General features: G+C 30.5%; 1 protein-coding gene across 1 annotated transcript in view; it reads right to left on the reverse strand.

Annotated features, from left to right (window-relative positions):
- Positions 1-19,262, reverse strand: part of LOC118189076 (uncharacterized) — a 408,861-nt gene that overhangs the window by 40,795 nt on the left and 348,804 nt on the right. The window contains exon 6 of the mRNA XM_085817435.1: positions 1,972-2,108. Coding sequence (XP_085673561.1) covers positions 1,972-2,108 — 137 coding nt within the window. The remainder of the gene's footprint in view (positions 1-1,971; positions 2,109-19,262) is intronic.

The raw sequence follows: 19,262 nt of genomic DNA on the forward strand, positions 1-19,262 counted from the left end.
ACGCTAGTAGTTTGCTCAGCGTGCCCAATTTCCATCAATCGAATGAACTTCTTAAATTTGTCCTTGTGTAACTTGAACATCAGCATGTGTTTCTTAAAACGTCCTTTAATACCTTCGACCGCAAATATCCGCAGATATTTTTGCCTCCCCTCTAACAAATCAACATTTCTTCATTTGTTCGAACTAATTCATGCATTATACGATTAAAAATGGTAGAATGCTTGTTAGTGAGGAAATCAAGAATGCAATAACTTCTTAGGCAAAATTTACTTCGCTGAATATAAGCTTTTAATTTGATTATAATGTTTTGATCATGAAAAATAAAAAAGTAATCTCATAGAGTCCAATGAATAGGAAAGACGTTTAAAAACCCAGCATGTTTCAAACATATTGTCAAGCATAGCATTGTGACAACAGGGATTATTAGAAAACGAAATCCTCTTGACATTTTTTCAACAAATTTAATTAGTGTTAAAACATTCTAATGAAATGCAACAGCAGTATTTTGTCCATAAGATAAGAATTCGGTATGCTTACTTTGCTGTTGCAGCAGTTAATGAATATCGATAAAGCAAGTGATCTATTTGGAAAACGATGCTTACCAGTCTTTTTAAACCCTTCGCAGCATTCAAAATGCAATCACTCGCCCTACAGGCACGTACGAAACTTGTTTTGTAGGAAAGGGCAATATTGATTAGGTCATCCCTGCGGCTAAAGCATTCTATCATGAGTGTTAAGCTGAAAGAGGCTAGAATGAGACAATACATGGGCTATTCTTTTGGTTAAAGTGGAGCTGTTTCCTCAGGGTTCTTAATAAATTTAAAGCTGTTCGATGCAGATACAAAAATGGCAAATATCTAATTCACATAAGTTTACACAATAATATTGGTATAGTATGATACAATTCATCAAATAAATACTATTATTTATTTTGTTTACAACAGCAATGCACTGATGCGTTATTATAATTACGTTATACAGGATGTATCAGTGCAGGTAAAGGTAAAAGTATGGGGGACACCAGCGATGTACCATAGGTCAACTGGTAATGCCTTCCCATACTAACTCTTTTAAAAAAAGGGGGGGTAATTGCAAGTTTTATAAGATTTTGCATAGACTGGACCTTTTCAAAAGGTCTAAAGTTTGCCTATTATGGTACATCGTGCAATTCCACAGTACGCGCCGCATCCAGTATTTATTAAAAATAATGGTGTAGGGCATAAGTAGATTACAAAATAGTAGGAATACAATTTGAGATTCACAAGATAAATTGAACATCTGATTTGGTGCAACAAAAATAGGAGATAAACATAATTAATAAACAAATAAACATAATGAGATAATTATAATTAGTACTGGCAACACAATGTTAAATGAATTATTATTATAATGCTAAAGAGGTAGGTGTCCATGGGTTATTTCAGATATATTGGTTTATTGCAGTTTATAAAGTTCACGAGCGGATCCATTTTGTCCATAATCACAGCATGTAAAAGTTCACTAAGTTTCAACTGTATATGGACTTACACTTGACAGAGATCTAGGCCGTAGGAGGAGAGTTCGTTGCATAATTTTCTGAAACTTTGGATATTGATGTTTATCTTTAATTAAAAACCTTTGGAATGCCAGGAGGTCAGTTCTTGGGGATTTTATGTGAATATCCTCAGTTAAGGGGCATAAGAATACGTAGTAATCAGGAGTTCCCTGTTCCCCACGTATACAGATATCAGAATTTGCCAAATGTCTTGCGTAGAAATATGTGGGGAAGGGTCCATGTCCTGTTATAAAGTAATTTAGGGAAGGATTCGAGTTCAGAGATGCTAAGCTTACATTGAGCATCAAGTTATATGTGCGTCTTGGCAAGATTTGTGGAGCATTGTTCCACAAATCTTGCCAAGATTTCACCTTTTACTCAGCATTACTTTTTGGTTATATATAGTCGTTGCTAATAAAGAATTAATATAAACTTACTTGAAAATTTTCCTTAAACTCAGGAATGGATAGATTTCCTCGAAGCCATTGATTTCCTTGATTTCCCCATTTTTCCCAATCAGGAAGAAATTCCCCAAATAGGAAACCTTCAGGTTTCAGATAGACTCTAAGACCTCCTGGAAAAAATGAGATAATGCACAATATTAATTTTTGTATCAACTAAGACTTTCCATAAGCAAAATAATTTAGACATAACTTTCAAGAGAGATATTTAAGAATGGAAAGATTAAATCGGCTTTAAACTAAAGTGTGTTTGCATGTTTGCATTAGGTTCTCGAAACATTTTATCAAATGAAAATTACAGCAAACGCATAATTAACTGATTTTTAATTACTTAAGGAACTGTAAATAAATTCATAAATTTATTTACAGTTCCTTAAGTAACAAATAAATGAGATAATCTGTAAGATAATCTAATAATAATAATTTATGCACACACACACACACACACACACACACATATATATATATATATGCATAAATTATTAAATTATTACTAAATTATTAACTAATGCATATAATAGATAGTACTCAAATCAAAATTTACTTCTAGCAAGAAATACACATATCAAATTTAAACAAAAGTATTTCAAAATTGAAACTTAACAGTTCAACAAAATTAATAAAACAAATAAAATGTATAAAAACTGTTGAAAACCCCTTAGTATTGTTCAAGGAACAGCCGAAGAATTTTCCATAGAGTCACCTCTCTGAATTTTATCTAGATGATTATTGATACTGAAAAAATTTCAAAATGAATATTAAAAGAAAATTCTAATTAAGATAATTTATTTAAAATTAAAATAATCGAAGTGTATTAAAAATGCACTAAAGTGGTTTTAAATTTTCTTGTAACTTAATTAATCATCAAGATATAACTCGCTCTGACGTGATTCAAAATTAAGAATTATAAATATTTATAAAAGATTATAACAAGAAATCTCAACTACGAAGCTCGAATAAACATTAGACAATTTACTAAACAAATATTAATTTAATTTTCGAGAAAGAAAGCAGAATAATTATTGAGTAAATCTAAAGGTATGTGCTAGATAAATACTAATTAAATTTTGAACCAAAGAAAAAGCAGAAATCATAGAAATGTTACAAGTCAAAAGCAACTATTATAAAATAAAAGGATAAAATAAGTCAAAATTTGAAGAAACTAATTTGTTTAGAAAAAATTAATCAGAAAAAAATACAATAAAAATTTATGCAGAAAAGTTGTAGTTTTTTCTGTTGGTATATATATTTATTTGATATTTCTCAACATATATATGTATATAATGAATGAAGCACGGATAGACTTGATCGTACAGTAAATATATTGGATATTTCCTCTTGTATAGCTACTTAAAGAAGTGCTTTCCACTTTTCAGTTGGGCTCCAAGTTTCAGAGATTAAAACAGTCGGCTAAGTAATCTTTGAGAAAAGCAACGTGAATAGCTATGTAATGTATATCATTTAAACACACACACTAAAATAAAATATATGTAATCCGTATCCTGAAGATTTGATCACATAAAACTTTCCTTTTTACATTTGAAAGACATTGATGCGCCTTTAGGCAGCGGGTATTAGTATGATATAAGGCTATGTCAATACGCTAGAATATTATGATACGCACATCTTACATCAATAGTGGGATATGCATCTATTCGAAAAAAATCACAAGAGTCGATCATCCGTGGCATTACAGTTAACGTACTTAAGTCAGTAACACCCTAGCCTGCTTGAATATGGAATAAGCAAGTCAGATGATGTTGCATTATTAACATTAAATAATGATTTTGGATATTATTTGAAAACTGACTTCTGATTCGCATCCATATTTTTCTTCATCAAAAGCTGAATAACCTAAAGTATAGTAATATAATTTTTTCTGATATTTCTGTAATACAGTGCCCAATCGGGAAGCAGAAAGCTTCTCTGTACCTGTTTTTCTTGTGTCCTTAGAATTGTTGAGAGCATTCATTCTGTTTACCCTTCATATAATTCGTACAATCTTAAAATTAAGATGCTTATAGTACAAAAAGCATTTAATGAAGTGAGTCTACACCAACATGCAATTTTTATAATAATCTATTTTTGTTTCATTATTCTAATCCCTTTCCTTAATTTAAAATATTTCCTCTTATTAACTACATTAGCCTGAGTTTACCGCTTTAAATTACCATATAACACATTAATTAAGAAAATTCCTAAGAATTGGCAAAATAAAGGCATTTTTATCTTATAGTAGGAATTTTCTTCTCGTTTTAAAAGAAACAGGACTGTGTTAATTCTATTGTACATTTACTTATTAAAATTATTTATATAGAAATCGCTCTAGATCAGGTGAGACGATGGCTAAATAAAAGGTCGGTAAAAGAGGGCGTCTATCTCAGAATAATAATGAAATATGATATATAGACATGATAATGGAAAATGGCAGAAAATATTTATTTATTTAGCAACATCTAAACTTTGCATGAGATAAACGTAATGACTCTTAGCATCTAAGATATGAAAAATTTGTACTTACGCGGCATGTTTGGTGTTGGTAGATAATTCCACATTTGTGATGTATTTTAACACATAGTACTGAATTTTTGTACCTATAGCCTTTAAAATATCAAAATCGTTTTTCTTTTTAAATTGTTATATTTGAATAAACGTTGCATGGCTCTTAGTAAGGGAATTAATGCGTTCAAGAATTAAATTCAACCATTAGAGCTAAAAAAGTTATAGTTACTCAGATTCATATCACAGACATATTCCAATATATGTATAGCATAAAATGGTATGGGTTCTTTTGTAATATACCAGCAAAAAGCGTTTATTTGAAAGGTATCAAGCATTCTGCATGACAATCTGAAATATTAACAAACCATAGATCACATTCACCATATAATCAGTTTTCGAAGAAACACGGTCATATGAGGGCAAAATACATCCTCTTTGATGAATTGTTCATACGTGTCGATGTTGCATACCCAGGACTGTCGATCGCAGTCACGCTCGGTGACAATTCATCAGTCATAAAACCTTTCATTAAATGAGGCGTACCAATTCCGTATTGCAATAGTAGATTAGTCGGATTGAAGCGGCCTCTCTGCTGATTGATAACTCGAAAGTCTGGCTCTGAATTAGAAATTAGAGTTATATTTCGGGGATAGAATTAGTATGGTACTTTGGCAGTAATCATAGGGTTCGACGAGAAGCCAAGTCACACTCCAGCGACATTGCGGAACTGATTTGGACGACACAGTGAAGGACGTCCAGATTTGGATGCTAAAGGTTGAAGCTACTAAGATAGAACGGTTTTTGTATGCGAGCAGTTTGACTTGGCAATAAATATTATAGATAACGCCCTCAATGAAATTCTCTGTTTATAACTGTAGGTAAATAGCAGTTCGCCGAGTGTTTCTAGAAAATGTTTCAGAAACATTCTTTAAGCATTTTGTAATATACAAGATTTGAGGAAGGTGACTAATAAAGCTATTTTATTCAGTATTAAAGCAATACAATTGTAGAATAGCATTTTTTATTAAAAATAAAAGGGTAAATTTTATAAGAACTACTTTAAAGTTTCAGCCAATGTGTGGAACAGTTCAGAATAAACACCCCGCAGAGGAACATAAGCTCACATCATTCAAGTATCCATTAGGATTTATTAAATCTTAAAAAATCATGGGTTTATGCTCAAAATTCTCATTGCGTTTTACAGAAGGAATTACACTATGTAGGTCACTGTTTTCATGATGAAAAGTAACAAAACCGGAAAAACTTTGTTGGTTATTCAATTCAGTACTGCGTTGAACAATATTAAGTCCTTTCCTGTCAATGAGGGACACTTTCCGCCTAACATAAATGACGTCAAAGATGGGTGAATGGACTAACTGGAAGGTGGAAACCCTAACCATACATAAAGCTTTGTGAAAAAGACAGAACATGTAACAACATTTATGTATCATATAATATAAAACATATAATATTTAATATGCTCAATGCTAAGTCTGCTCACGATGTCGGATGGGCGCAATTCTTTGACTCTCCGTGTCTCGAAAACTCGACTGAAAATAGAAAGAGTAAAGGTTAGCATCAGTGGCTAGCGCGTTGCATCAGTAGCATCAGTAGCTAGAGCACTACAGGTCTGGGGTTTGAGCCGCGGCCTGGGCAATATTGACTTAACCTTTCATCCCTTGAGTGGGTCGATAAGATGAGTACCGAGCTCGCTTGGAGACTAAACATCGAGGGTCTTGCAACAAGCTGACCTCAGGAGCCCACGGTCAGCATATTTCACAAGTGCATATCTGTGTAGCCACCGAGGGAGTGGCTTCTAGGATGGACCAATGAGCATCCAGTAATATTTCTGTGATGTCACATGACCTTTCGCACGCTTTAAGATTTAAGCAAGATGGTTGAAAATATTTTGCCACGCAATTTTCTGTACATAGTCTATTTCTTCTGAAAATTTTCATTGCGAAGCTAGATCAAATGTAAGTAATTGTGAAAATTTCACTACCTGGTTGAAAGAATTTGAAATAAATACAATCACATGTTAGATATTCCGCAAAAATATTCATGCGAAATATTACTTTATAAGTGATAAATAAGACAAAAGAAATATGTGATACACATCTGAGCCCAACTGCTATCTTTACATAAAACTATGAATATGAGAAAAATATTTACACCAATTTATATATGTAAATAAAAGTCAACACTTTTTATTTCAGTCTATATGAAAAAGATGTTCTATAATAATAGCCGATGCATAATTTTATTCAAAGTGAACTTCTCTAATTTGCATTTGTAATTTACTAATTTGCATTTAGTTTGTTAAATTTCACATTTAATAACTGCTAACTCTTAAATATTCTATCTACACAAGAAATACTCATTAAACAGAATGAATTTATCTATTCACAACGAATATATTCAATTTATTCACATATAACTTTTAATGTTAACAATGAATATAATCAGATCATACACAATATGTATTCTGAATCACTTTCAAAATCAAATGAAGGCAAGCACTGAAATAAGAAAACACTAGATTCACTGTAACATTTCCAGTCCTCCTCAGCTCAATAAAAAATTTAAAAAAAACTATACACATGAATTCTCTTAATCTACATTTGTTGGTAAATACGTAATATTCGAGGCTGAGTGTAGCTTTCTCGGTGTAAATAGCGATAATATGCCGTGAACATCAATCTAAATATCAAAGCGTTATAAAAATCACGAAAAGTCAAATGTCAGCGATTAATTAAACACATAAAACGAAAGCACTACGAGTTTTTCTACTTTTATGCCATACATTTATAAATGCAAATTAAAACGTAAACAACACACGCTCACATGCACGAAGATTTAGCGTCACTAGAGCAATAAAAGTTCATTGGTCCATTTTCGAAACCCCTCCCTCGGTGGCTACGCTGATGTGCACTTGTGAAATATGCCCACGGTCAGGAGAGCAGATATCGGGCCACTGCAGGCCATGGCCCACTAAGGCTGTTGCGACACTGAGGTTAGTTTACTTTAAAGGTTAACATGGAAGTGAACGTTTAATATACATTTAGAAGATAACCAAACGAATTAAGCATGACAGGAAGTGAAAAGTGTGTTCCAACTATATTAGATTACTCGGTAAGTTTCTTTCGAAATTTTACAGAATTTGGTTTGAGGCATAATTAGAGTCGTAGAATCGAAATATGGAAAAAATTCGGCATCTCGTTTCAGAAAATGTCCGATTTTGTGGAAAAATATGTATGTTAAAGCAATATATATACATCCTATGTCGCGATTCTGAGACATGGAAAACGCAATTCGTCAAACGGCCATGTAAGACGGGAGTTATATAATTATAATTTTTTTGTCTCTGTACGTTAACGTGAATACCATTAGTTTCTCTTTAAACGTTATTCACGCGAGCACTCCTTTTTAGACTTAATCTTCGCGTGCTTAGGCATAATTAAAATAAACCAAAAAGCAAGACAGGCTGGCTAATTTTCGTATTATCTATTTCCGCTTCTGTCTCATCCACAGCATAACTCTAATTTTTATTTTTTCTCGTATCTACGTCGTCAATGATTTCGTGGCTCTCAAAACTGAAAAACATGAATCGTTGTTTCCTATAATTATCCATTCCGAAACGTCACCTTTTGAAACATGTCTGCGGAATCGTAGTCAGTTGGTATTGCTTTCATCTTTAACATTTGTAAACCGCATATTTTGCCATAATGCATAAAAGAAGGCTGATAAATGACTATAAATAATGAGAAAGTAAAAGATCTATTATTGATCAAATTCTCTAATATTACGGAATTTAACTGCATCTTTTTTAATGTTACTATATTTTCCCAATGATTTCTTAAATTAATTGCCGGAACTGTTAGCAGAAACTTTCGTTAATAAAGGCCGGGCTAGTAAATGCTCTATTACAGACTGAAAATATCCGGAGACAAAAGGAAAATAAAAAGCAAACTATTATAAAAATGGCTTTCAACCATTTTTTTTATCTAACAGTCAATCAGATTGTGACAGAAGAAATCATTATTCTGTTCTTGCATAGTAAAAAACCCATTTTAAAAAGTGAACAAATTTTATTTTTGAAGCAAATTTTTAAGTTATATTTGAAATATATTCTGAAAAATTATTAACTATTATTTTAAAGTAAACTTTCTTTAAGTATATTTCTTTTTCAGAAATAATGAACTAAAATAAAAGAAGCATCTTTCCATGGGAGTTACATCTGAAACTTATTCCAAATATTATTATAAAAATTCCAAAGAATTTGAGAAAAAATTTTAATTTCTAAAAGGTAGTAATCAGAGTAAATCTGAATAAAATCCCTGCTATGAATCAGAACTTCAGAAAAATCTAACAATCTGGACAGAAGCTCAACTACTTGTAAAACGAATTTTAGAGTCTTACAATAAAAGTTTTCCTATAAGCTGAAATTTAAAGTTTAGGAATTTAGTAGACATTAAAATAACAATTAATTTGACTTATTATGCTGAATCTTTTGGCTAAAAGTGTTAAAATATGTCTAAGACACTCATGATCTAAATAAAGGCACAAAATGAGAATAACAGGTACTTTAAAATTGTGAAAGAGAAAGACTTCAAATTACTTTACAGTCTGGTGAATTAATAATGAAAGTTAACGCAGTTATATGCAGTTTAAAACAACTAAGAAATAGGAAACTGAGTTTGATACAATTTCTGACCCAATTTTCAAAATATATGCAAGAAGCCTATTTCTCCAGAGTAACAAAGAAAATATGTTATAACTGTATTTTTAATTAGAGATTGTTTTAATAAATTTTTTTAAAAATAACGATTTTATAAATTTTATTTAAAACTGTGATTTTCAAAAATTCTGTAATTTTCTCAATACAATCACAAATATGCAGTTCCTTCCTTAAATTATTTTTTTATAAAAATTAATGCATTTTTCTATGAGGTACCGCTCTATTTCAAGCTACCTTTTCGGCTGAGAAAGAATGCATATCTTTCCCAGGTTGATATGCAACAAAACATTGGCTTGAATTTGAAATGTTATTCTGAGCTATCATCATATGTTCAGCAATTCCAAAAATTTTTTTTCAATCTACAACTTCAGTTTTCATTTATAAAATATCTTTGTGTTTTGTTCTGTATGTGCTCGCTATGCTATTAAATTTTACATTCTATATATAATATGATTATTATAATTTCATTGTGTTTGGAAATGATTCTCAAATAAGGTGATTTTATCAAAGCACAAATAATGAATATGATGACAGGGGTGATTTGTTATCTGGGCGTATACAGAATTAGATAAACCAGAATAATATTTTGTAATCTACACATATTATCTATTAGTGATATCTTAACAAATAAAGTCTTGGAAACCTGTGTCATACAGCTATTTGCGTATCTGCAAGCCGATATACAAGAGACAATTTTTCTAAGATTTGAAATTTTTAGTTTATTAGTAAAGCGTTTCTCTTGTTGCTTATATTTTAACATTTAAAAGTGCTCATAATCGCTCATTTAATTTTCAGTTTATTACCTACTAAATTTTCATTCAATAAAAAATTATTCGCTTTTCCTTACAGGACAGGGTGGACCAACCCGTTGCACGGCGGAGTTTTAACAGTGGCACGCGAAGACTTACTAAAAAGATTTGAAAAAAAAAAAAAAAAAAAAAAAAAAAAAAAAAAAAAAAAAAAACCTTTTTTTTTTCACTTTTGTCGGTAGATACACACATAAAGACATTAGAAAGACGTGTTAATTTTTACTCAACTGAAATCTAAATTGAAATTATTGGCCTACAGCTGCATACTGCACTGAAAAGCAAATACAAGAAATTTATTTTAACTGCAAGTGCTCAAAATTATATTGAATATTGTAAATTTGAAACAACAAACAATTTTCCAAATTTACACAATTTTGTTGTCAGTTATTGTTGTAGATTTGGATCAACATATATGTGTGAACAAATATTTTTATTATGAACATAATAAAATTAAAATATCGTTGAAGAAAACCCATATGCACCTAAAACGCTCAATTTAAATAGAATCTTCAAGAACTAATGCTAATATAGTTGACGTGGTAAAAAAACTACATATGCAAAAATTACATTAATTAAATATTGACTGTAATAGTCATTTAGAATTTAATGTTTGAAATTATTCACCTTTATTTTATGCATATCCTTGTATGGTTTACCCTAAGTTTATAACAGTTATTTTTAAGTTTGTGCGTCTTTCCTATCTCTCCTAATTTCAACTTACAATTCCTTACCAGAATGAGTTTTTAAAATCGCGTTTAATACAAGTGAGAAAAATTAGCATTTAGGTTGAAGTTTCATTGACTCCGGGAGAGATAATCCGAACTTCTGAATAGCTCGCGTTTGCCTTTTGGTTATGCCAGTCGAAGCTGTTACTACGCTCGGCCGTATTACGTGCCCTTGATAGCTTCACTAGCTAATTTAATATTAGGGTTCAAATAGTTTGAAATTGTGTTAGCTTCGGCTAAATATCCTTAATTAGTCATTAGTTAAGTTCTTATTTCTTTCACTTTTGAGTTTAAGCCGAAGTAAAGGCTTTGTTGTTCGTCCTTAGAAAGGGACCGTCTCTACACCTTTAGTTTGAACAATAAAGGGTAATTAACTCTTCTTGAGTATTACGTTTCTGTTTCTGGACTTAAGCGACTAGGTTCCTCCACACTTAGTTAACGGATAAAAGGTAGGAAACCTACAACCTTTAAAAATGTTTATTAATAATTAAACCTAGCTTTGTAGGTTTTTTTTACTTATTATATTATTTTTTAAATGTCCACAACTCAGACTGGCATAAAAATAATCTAGTAGTGTTAAAAATCTCCTAATCAGCCTAATAAATATCATTTTAATACCTTTTTAAATTTTTTAATATGTTGGAAAAACTGGAAGTGACATACAGAACTTTTTTTCAGATAGTGGGACTTTTCCCAAAAAGCTTCTTATAGGACTGTGGATACTAAGAAATCCACCAAGTATAAAAACATATATTCTTATTAATTTTATATTTTCATTTACTAAGAGTTAATACGATTTTTATAATGGCAAAACTATTGTCTAAAATCTGACATAATAAAAATAAAGTGCAATGCAATACATCATGATATTCTATTCTATCAGTAGAAATTAATTCATTGATGTACGTCGACAAAAGCATTCCTTTGCCTAAAAACAGGAACAAAACATGTTCCCCTTTTGCTTCCATTTTTAGAGCTTTTAGCGTAAGGCTGCAGTTCAGCCACATCTGAAAATTCCATCAGAAAAATAGGGAGAGAGAAACTACCAAAGGCCCAAAATTCAATCAATTTGTAACCAGCTTTGAAAGAAATCTATAAATTGCCTGCAAGCTATAGAGGTGTAAGTCAAACCCTAGACGAGTTGATGATTAGGTTCCTTCCTGACTTTTGGGGAAAATTAATAATTTTCTTATTTAGCATATTTCTACATTTTTTCTTACTCTTCCTTTGACACGAAGGAGGCAATTAATCTTGCCACTATAAATTACGTGCATAAATCATTGCAATCTTCGTTTAACTTCTCTTATTTATTACTTTTCTTGAAAACAGTTTGGCATTAACCATTTTCAGGTAACTTGTAATGCCAGTTTTATATGTTATGGATTCTGGGAGGTGTATGAATTTATCTATTACAAACTCTCTTGTGAAGTCTTTAAAATATTAATAGAGTTACAAGGTGTTTATCACATGCTGTAATAAAATATTTCTAACCTATCATATGTGAAAAATTATTTAAGAGTTAATAAAACTAAATAGTTTAAATGTTTTTATTCTTTTATTCTTATGAACTGTATGCTTACTCTTATATTAGTATTAATCTTGCCTTTTGTTTTTATTTAACAGATTTTCGGTAAATTTGACTACCTTAATATTTTCAAGAACTTCAAGTCAAAAATATTTAAAATACGTTAAATTTTAGTCTTGTTTTAAAAAACGATATCTTTTATGCAATAGGAAAAATAATTATTTCATACCTTGATCAATCCAGGTTATTCCTTAGAACAGCACACCCCTCCCAAAAAGTAACATTTAAAGTTTCACATCATATCTAAATATAATCATATCATATGGAAAACGAGTTTATTCCTAGAAATGAAACTTGTTTTTCTTAACATTTGGCTGTTAAATATATATATTTAGTTTTAGTTCTTTTTTTTTATTTTTTTATTTTCTACTTAAAAGAGAGAGAAGAGGATAATTTTGAAAAGATGACATATAACTGCCTGACTTATACTTGTTTTAACTGGCTTATATTTGCTTTTAACCTCAGTTATAATAATATTATATTTTAGCACATTAAAATATATTAATTATTTTCACATAAAAAATGCAACCACTCCAGTGACCACCTCCTTGTGTTTTCGACAACGTAAAACTTCTAAGAGAATAAATGTATGTATTTTGTTATTGTGCATTACCTCTCTCAAATGACTTTCCTCTCAGATATCTAAAATCACATGCACACTAACCAAAACAAAACAAAACAAAACAAAAAAAAAAAAAAAAAAAAAAAGACAGTATCTTCCTTTCTACTGGGCATTGCTATATAGCATTGTTCTAATATAGGTATTTTGACACAAAATCTGATTATTTCTGAAATGACATGTCAATTCTTTTCCATATTTCGATTTTGCGACTCAAATTATGGAAAACTACCAAGTCATGTAAAATTCGCAGGAGCAGTCTTTAAAAAATTAGGTCTAAAAATTTTAGCTCCTCAATGTTAATTGAATTTAATATATATGTGTTAATATGTTTTTTTAATTAAACTTATTTGATTTCTTCTTCCGTAATTCGAAATGTAGGTTTAATCTAAATATAATTCGCATATTTTTTATGATTTATTTTTTAAATTTTGTATTTTTAAGTATTTTTTATAACTTTTTCGAAAAACCTTTTGAATTATAACCTATAAAATTTTTACCGGCATCCTAAAGTAGATACATTTCTAAGCATTACTGCAAAAAATTAGGGTTTTTTATTCAAGATTTCTTAAGATATATGTGAATTTACATATTAGCGCATTTTAAAATTCGGCATATTTGTTCCAAGATAATAACGCCAAATGTGGTAACGCACTTTGTTAAAATTATCTGAAATATGAATGATGACTTTTTTCCCACTCATGTACTATGAAAAAGAGTAAAAGAAAATAGGTTGCTATAAATAAAGATGTTCGCCAAGTGAATTATTCTTGGCGTAAACTACAGAAAATGCGCCAAGATAAATTTTTAAATTTCTCACTAAAAATTACAAAATTTAATATCTAAGCATAATTTGAGTCGTAGAACCGAAATATGGAAAAGCATTGGTATCTTAGAGAAAAAGTCCGATTTTGTGTAAAATACCTATATTAGAACAATGCTATATATAAATCTAGTATATATCCTATGTCGCGCTTTCGAGGGATGAAAACGCAATTTGAATTTCGTCAATCGGCCCAGTACAACAGAAAATATAGAGATGTATTTTTTTTCAGTGTAATTATTATTAGTCGTTTCAGAGAAGATTTATTTCATCAATCTAGGAAAACAAATGGTAAATATAAAAATAAAAACTCAAAAAACCCATTTTTTTCTTCTTTTAAAACTACTTAAAAATTAAAATGTGTTAAGCGCATAAAAATAAACATGACATGTAGAGTTGAAAAGAAAGTTTTTAATTAAGTTATTCTCTTTCACTTAGAGCAAAATCCAGTTTACAGAGCATAAAAAGCAGGTTATATTATTGCATAATTTAAAAGAAAATTTTCTTTTTATTTTATGCCTTTAATTTTGAAAAAGCAGAGAATTTTATGAAGTATAATACTTGATATTTTATTGTGTAGCTCCTTAACCATGGATAAAATCCATTAGTTTATAAGGTATTTCTCCCGCCTTCCTAGCGTGCCTTAATGGTGTAGTGGTTATCCCACTGAGCCGGTATTCAGAGGTCCGTGGTTCGATTCCCGGCGAAGGCTGCTTTCTTTCCTGCTTCCAATTAACCTAATGTCTCTACAAGTTACTGGGAAAACAGGTTTGCTATGCTTTCTAATTTCCTATACTGAATTCGTTTTATAGAAATGCTGCTTTTCTTTGACACCATCCTCTTTTCGTTACAAAGAATTATGTATAAATATTAATTAAATAATTCTTGCATGCTTGACACTGAAGCTCAACCTCGTAAGATTTTAACTTAAGTGACCAGTTTTCCTTTAAGCAATTACGTTTCTTCTTATTCAAACGTAATCTACTCTGTAACATACAACTGTATTGAACTTAACTTGAAAAGATACATCAGAGTAGGATAACTTTTGTTGGAGTTGGATAAGCCCTTTCCGTAGGAGTACTCTCAATGACTACGTTTTGCATCTTTGAATCTACCCATAATCAGAATGAAGTAATGTGTTACTAGAGTTCGCACCATCAAGTCTGTGTACGCATCTGACGTCTTTCTCTGACTTAGCTTTTTTATTTTTATATTAATTTAATCCTACTACGGACTCGAATTTCTCTTTCTAATTTTCAGTTATGAATTCTACTACTTTTACACTTCTATAAGTAATAAAAACAAATAAAAATTTATTTTAAAGATTAATATTATGTTTATTCTAATTATAGGACAACTGCGTTCATAAAACCTCTCCACCTACTGAAAGAATATAGTCAATAAATTATCAAGTTTTGCCTGATATTAGGAATTTGAGGAAAACACGAATCATGCGCTTAATTATCCTACTTACTATTTGAATTGCATATTAGTATTTTTTATGAAAAAAGAAAAGTTATATAAGATTGAAGAAGGCAAAATTAATTAAACAAATTTTTCATCAGTCATTAAGCATTATGCCTCTTCATTTGAAACAACCCCTAATGTTTCGTCTCATAAACTTGCTCAAATATTCTTATTATTCATTTACTATACGTTCTTGTTTGGATAACCATGATTATCCAAGCTTACTTAAACACTAGATTCGAACTTCCTGAATCTGTTTGAAGTAATATCAAAGAATACCATACTCTGTATTACGCCTTATCACTTTAAACAAAATAATTCTTTAATTTATGTGCTTCGCAGATTGCACACTTAACCTGAAGTTAAAAATGAAGTTAAATCTTCTTCGATAACATCCGATGACTTGAAAGAAAGAGTTTACTTCAGTTTCTCTCAAACGCTAAATTCTGTTACTTCCATCTTCAAGATGATAAACTACTTAATAACGAAAAAGAAATCTTCAACCTCCTAACTTAGATCAATAAAATGTGAACGAACTTCTTAACTCTGTCAGTGGGCCTCAAACCAATTCTCCAGCTAAAATAAAGTGTAATAAAATCAAAAGAATCGACAAGACGTATTTAGTTGGCGATGAAAGAAAAAGAAAATTTCTAGCTTATCGGTCTGAGGATTTCCAGGCTCTCGTTAATGGCTTTCGGTTACTGGCAATTAACATAATGCTCATTATAGACCTCAAGGATAGTTGCTAATGATTTGCAAGGCAAAAGGAAATTTTCCAAGAATATAAAATGTAACGACTTTGCGTGTTCAGCTTTCCAAACTGAATGATTATTGTAAAAGTTTATCAAGTAATTACCTAAGAGATAAAACAATTTCGTAATAAAATAAAATTTTAAGAAGTACATAAGTAGATAATAAAATTAAAACTATTCTTATTACGACTGCTTTATATATGTACGAATAAAGTTTTATAAATGTTGAAAATGCACAACTTTATAAGGAAATTCGAGATAAGGAATAACTTTTTTTAACACCTGAAAGCATAAACAAACTCTAGGTGTATTACCCTGAACAGAAAGGTATAAAATTTTGTACTAAATAGTTCGTTTGATAATCATTGTTTTATTACTCCCTCTAAATTTTTAGAGTAATTTCACTCTTTCATGATTCCTTTTTCATGTCCTCCGCTTCGAAATAACCTTTTTTTTTTTTTTCAAAATAAACAGCTTCTTTCCAAATTAACGTACATCCTAAAATATTTTCATTTTTATTTCATTACTTTTTCCTAAAAGGATGTTCTTATTTATTGTTGGTATACATCCGATGAAAGGTAGCAAAGAATAATACAGATTTCTTTTACATATCTTCTCACTAAAACCGTGTGAAAGCGTATTATTTCTACCCTAAAACTAAATCAATATCAAACGAAGGTATTCATTATTAGCAAATGAACAAGATTTGCGGATATCGTTTCACTTTTCTGTAATGAAGTAATGAATGTTCACAAGATTTCAGCCATTATACGCGTATATAAATCGACAATATACATTGTTATTAATTTCTAATGGCTCCACTGCATATTGAACTGCTTTTGGTAATGCATAGAATAGGAGTCATTGACTTAATAAATATTCTTTACAGATCTGTACACAAAGTATTCATTGAAAATTCACTGGAAAGCCAGCACACTTCAAGTGAATAAAATTAATCATCCTGAATATTTAAATTAAATTAAGTTTCATTTTTATATTTACGAAAACATGTTTAATGAAAAAGAGACAATTTAATTTCTAATTTAATTTCTTATATCACTTTTTTTTTTTTTTTCTTTTTACGTACTCCGCCCTTAGGTACTACTGGAAAAGGGAGGGATGCCTCGTGGAGGTCGTTTTAAGGGAAAACGTTTTCTCCATTGCAACAAGGATACTGGCTCGGATCCTTATTTCAATGGGGAAAACCACGAAATCGCATATGCAGCCAGGCCGTTCGCCGGGACTCAAAATTTCATCACATATGTCTACATAATTCGAGCAAACGTTTATCAGTATTTGTCTTCTTCAAATCTTCTTTTACCTACTCAAGGAATCCTACAATTCTCAGGAGTTATACTAGTAACAATAATTCGAGAAAAAATTGTCTTTAAATTTATCAAATCTGTTATAGAAAATTTACAAATATATGCTTCACAAATTATTAGTTTTTATAGCAAATACGCAATATTTTGAAAATTATATAACAATACGCAATAGTATGTAGTGTGACTGGTGGTTAATACTTGGACATACTGCGATTTTATAATATATTTTCATACATATTGCATAAGTTTGTGGATACCATGTTAGATTCACATACATCCCGTTGTATGATTAAAGGGAGACTACTAAAAGCCTATGCATGAGGTGATATAATTCTATAGAGCTATTTGTCTTTTTTTGGTACACAAAACAAAATCTCAACGCTACTCAATCAGGAAATAAATACTTCCAAACGATAAGGTGCTAGCGATTGCCCAGGCCTTTTTTTATGATTACATGCTGGATCATAAGGCAACAACATTTACGGAATGTTCTGCAAGATAACAACCATATGCTATATCACATCAAAAGTTAAGGATGACAATAGCGCAAACATGGGAGTCAGTATTACTGAGGTAGCTCACCGATTATGTCGAATTATATTTACCATCTGTGAATCACAACACAATACAATAAACTTTCTTAACATCACCAATACTCTGGAATCTTAGAGCATGTATACAAATTAGCTATCTTTCTAAATAGTTTTATATTTTTCTTTTTCTTTATTAGGAATCTATTGCGGAATCGATCTGTACCGATGCGCATGCTGTTATCTTTAAAAATAATTCTTTTTGATGTATTTGGATTATCTAGTGCCACTTATATGATCTTAGAAGGTGAGAAAATCGTCTTCATTAGTTTTGAACAAATGCTTATTTTCGTATTCAAATTAAATGTTTTAAGATGTAGCGGCAATTTTTTGTTACATAATACTTAAGGAAGAAAGACTTCAAAACGTTCTACCTCACAAATTACACACCACACATATCTATATTACACTTCGTTAGTGTTTAATTTAGCTTGATAATTCCCGATAATTCTTACATAAGAAACCACAATTTAAAAGAATATAATACAAACCCACAATTATTCATGAAGGTATTTCAATTAAATTTCAAATCCTTTTGACAAAATCTATTTCTCACGCATACATGTTTTGAATTCGCATAAAAAATTTCATTTTAAGCCTACTATGACTGTTATTTATTTATACAATATAATATATGTTTTAAATTTTATTGAATGAGATAACACCAGCCGTCCAAAAGCATAAGAAATGATACAATTTAAAAACATGAAATGACTCCTACAGGCTTTTTCTGATGCTTTTACAGAGTCTGTTCGCACATTTTTGAGACGATGTATATTGTATTCACAAAACTAAATTACATAAAATGCTTGTGTTTTAAATGTTCTATTTGACATCCCTTATTCTGAACTATCTTTCGACACCGCAAAACCCAGAATAATAATGTCTTTTGGAAGTGGCAGAAGAGGTATTCTATCCCATTTCTTCCGAACAGCTTTCCAGAGTCCTGTTATGGTTTGGGGACAACGTTTGGATAATGCAGTTTTTAAAGGTCCGAAAGCACAAAAATCCATAGGTGACACATCGGGAGATTTAGTAGGGATATCAGTAAAGGGTATGGCCTTCATACCACTTTTTTGTTTCATTTCTTTTAGGAAATTTACAGTGGATTTTGATGTGTGACTGCTAGCTTTGTCCTGATGAAATTTCACAGATTGATGGCACTGTAGGTAAAGCGGTGGTATTTCATTCAGAAACATTGGCGATAAAATATGTGCCTGATAGTATTTGGAGTTAATCTTGACATTTTTTTGCACTCTCTTTAGTTTTAACTTGCAATTATAAGAAAAACCAGCAACAATCATGATCCCTTAGAAAAACTTTCTTTCGATT

Source organism: Stegodyphus dumicola, chromosome 5 (genome assembly GCF_044657685.1).
Source record: "Stegodyphus dumicola isolate Sdum_Otavi_A_Nest chromosome 5, ASM4465768v1".
NCBI lineage: Eukaryota > Metazoa > Arthropoda > Arachnida > Araneae > Eresidae > Stegodyphus > Stegodyphus dumicola.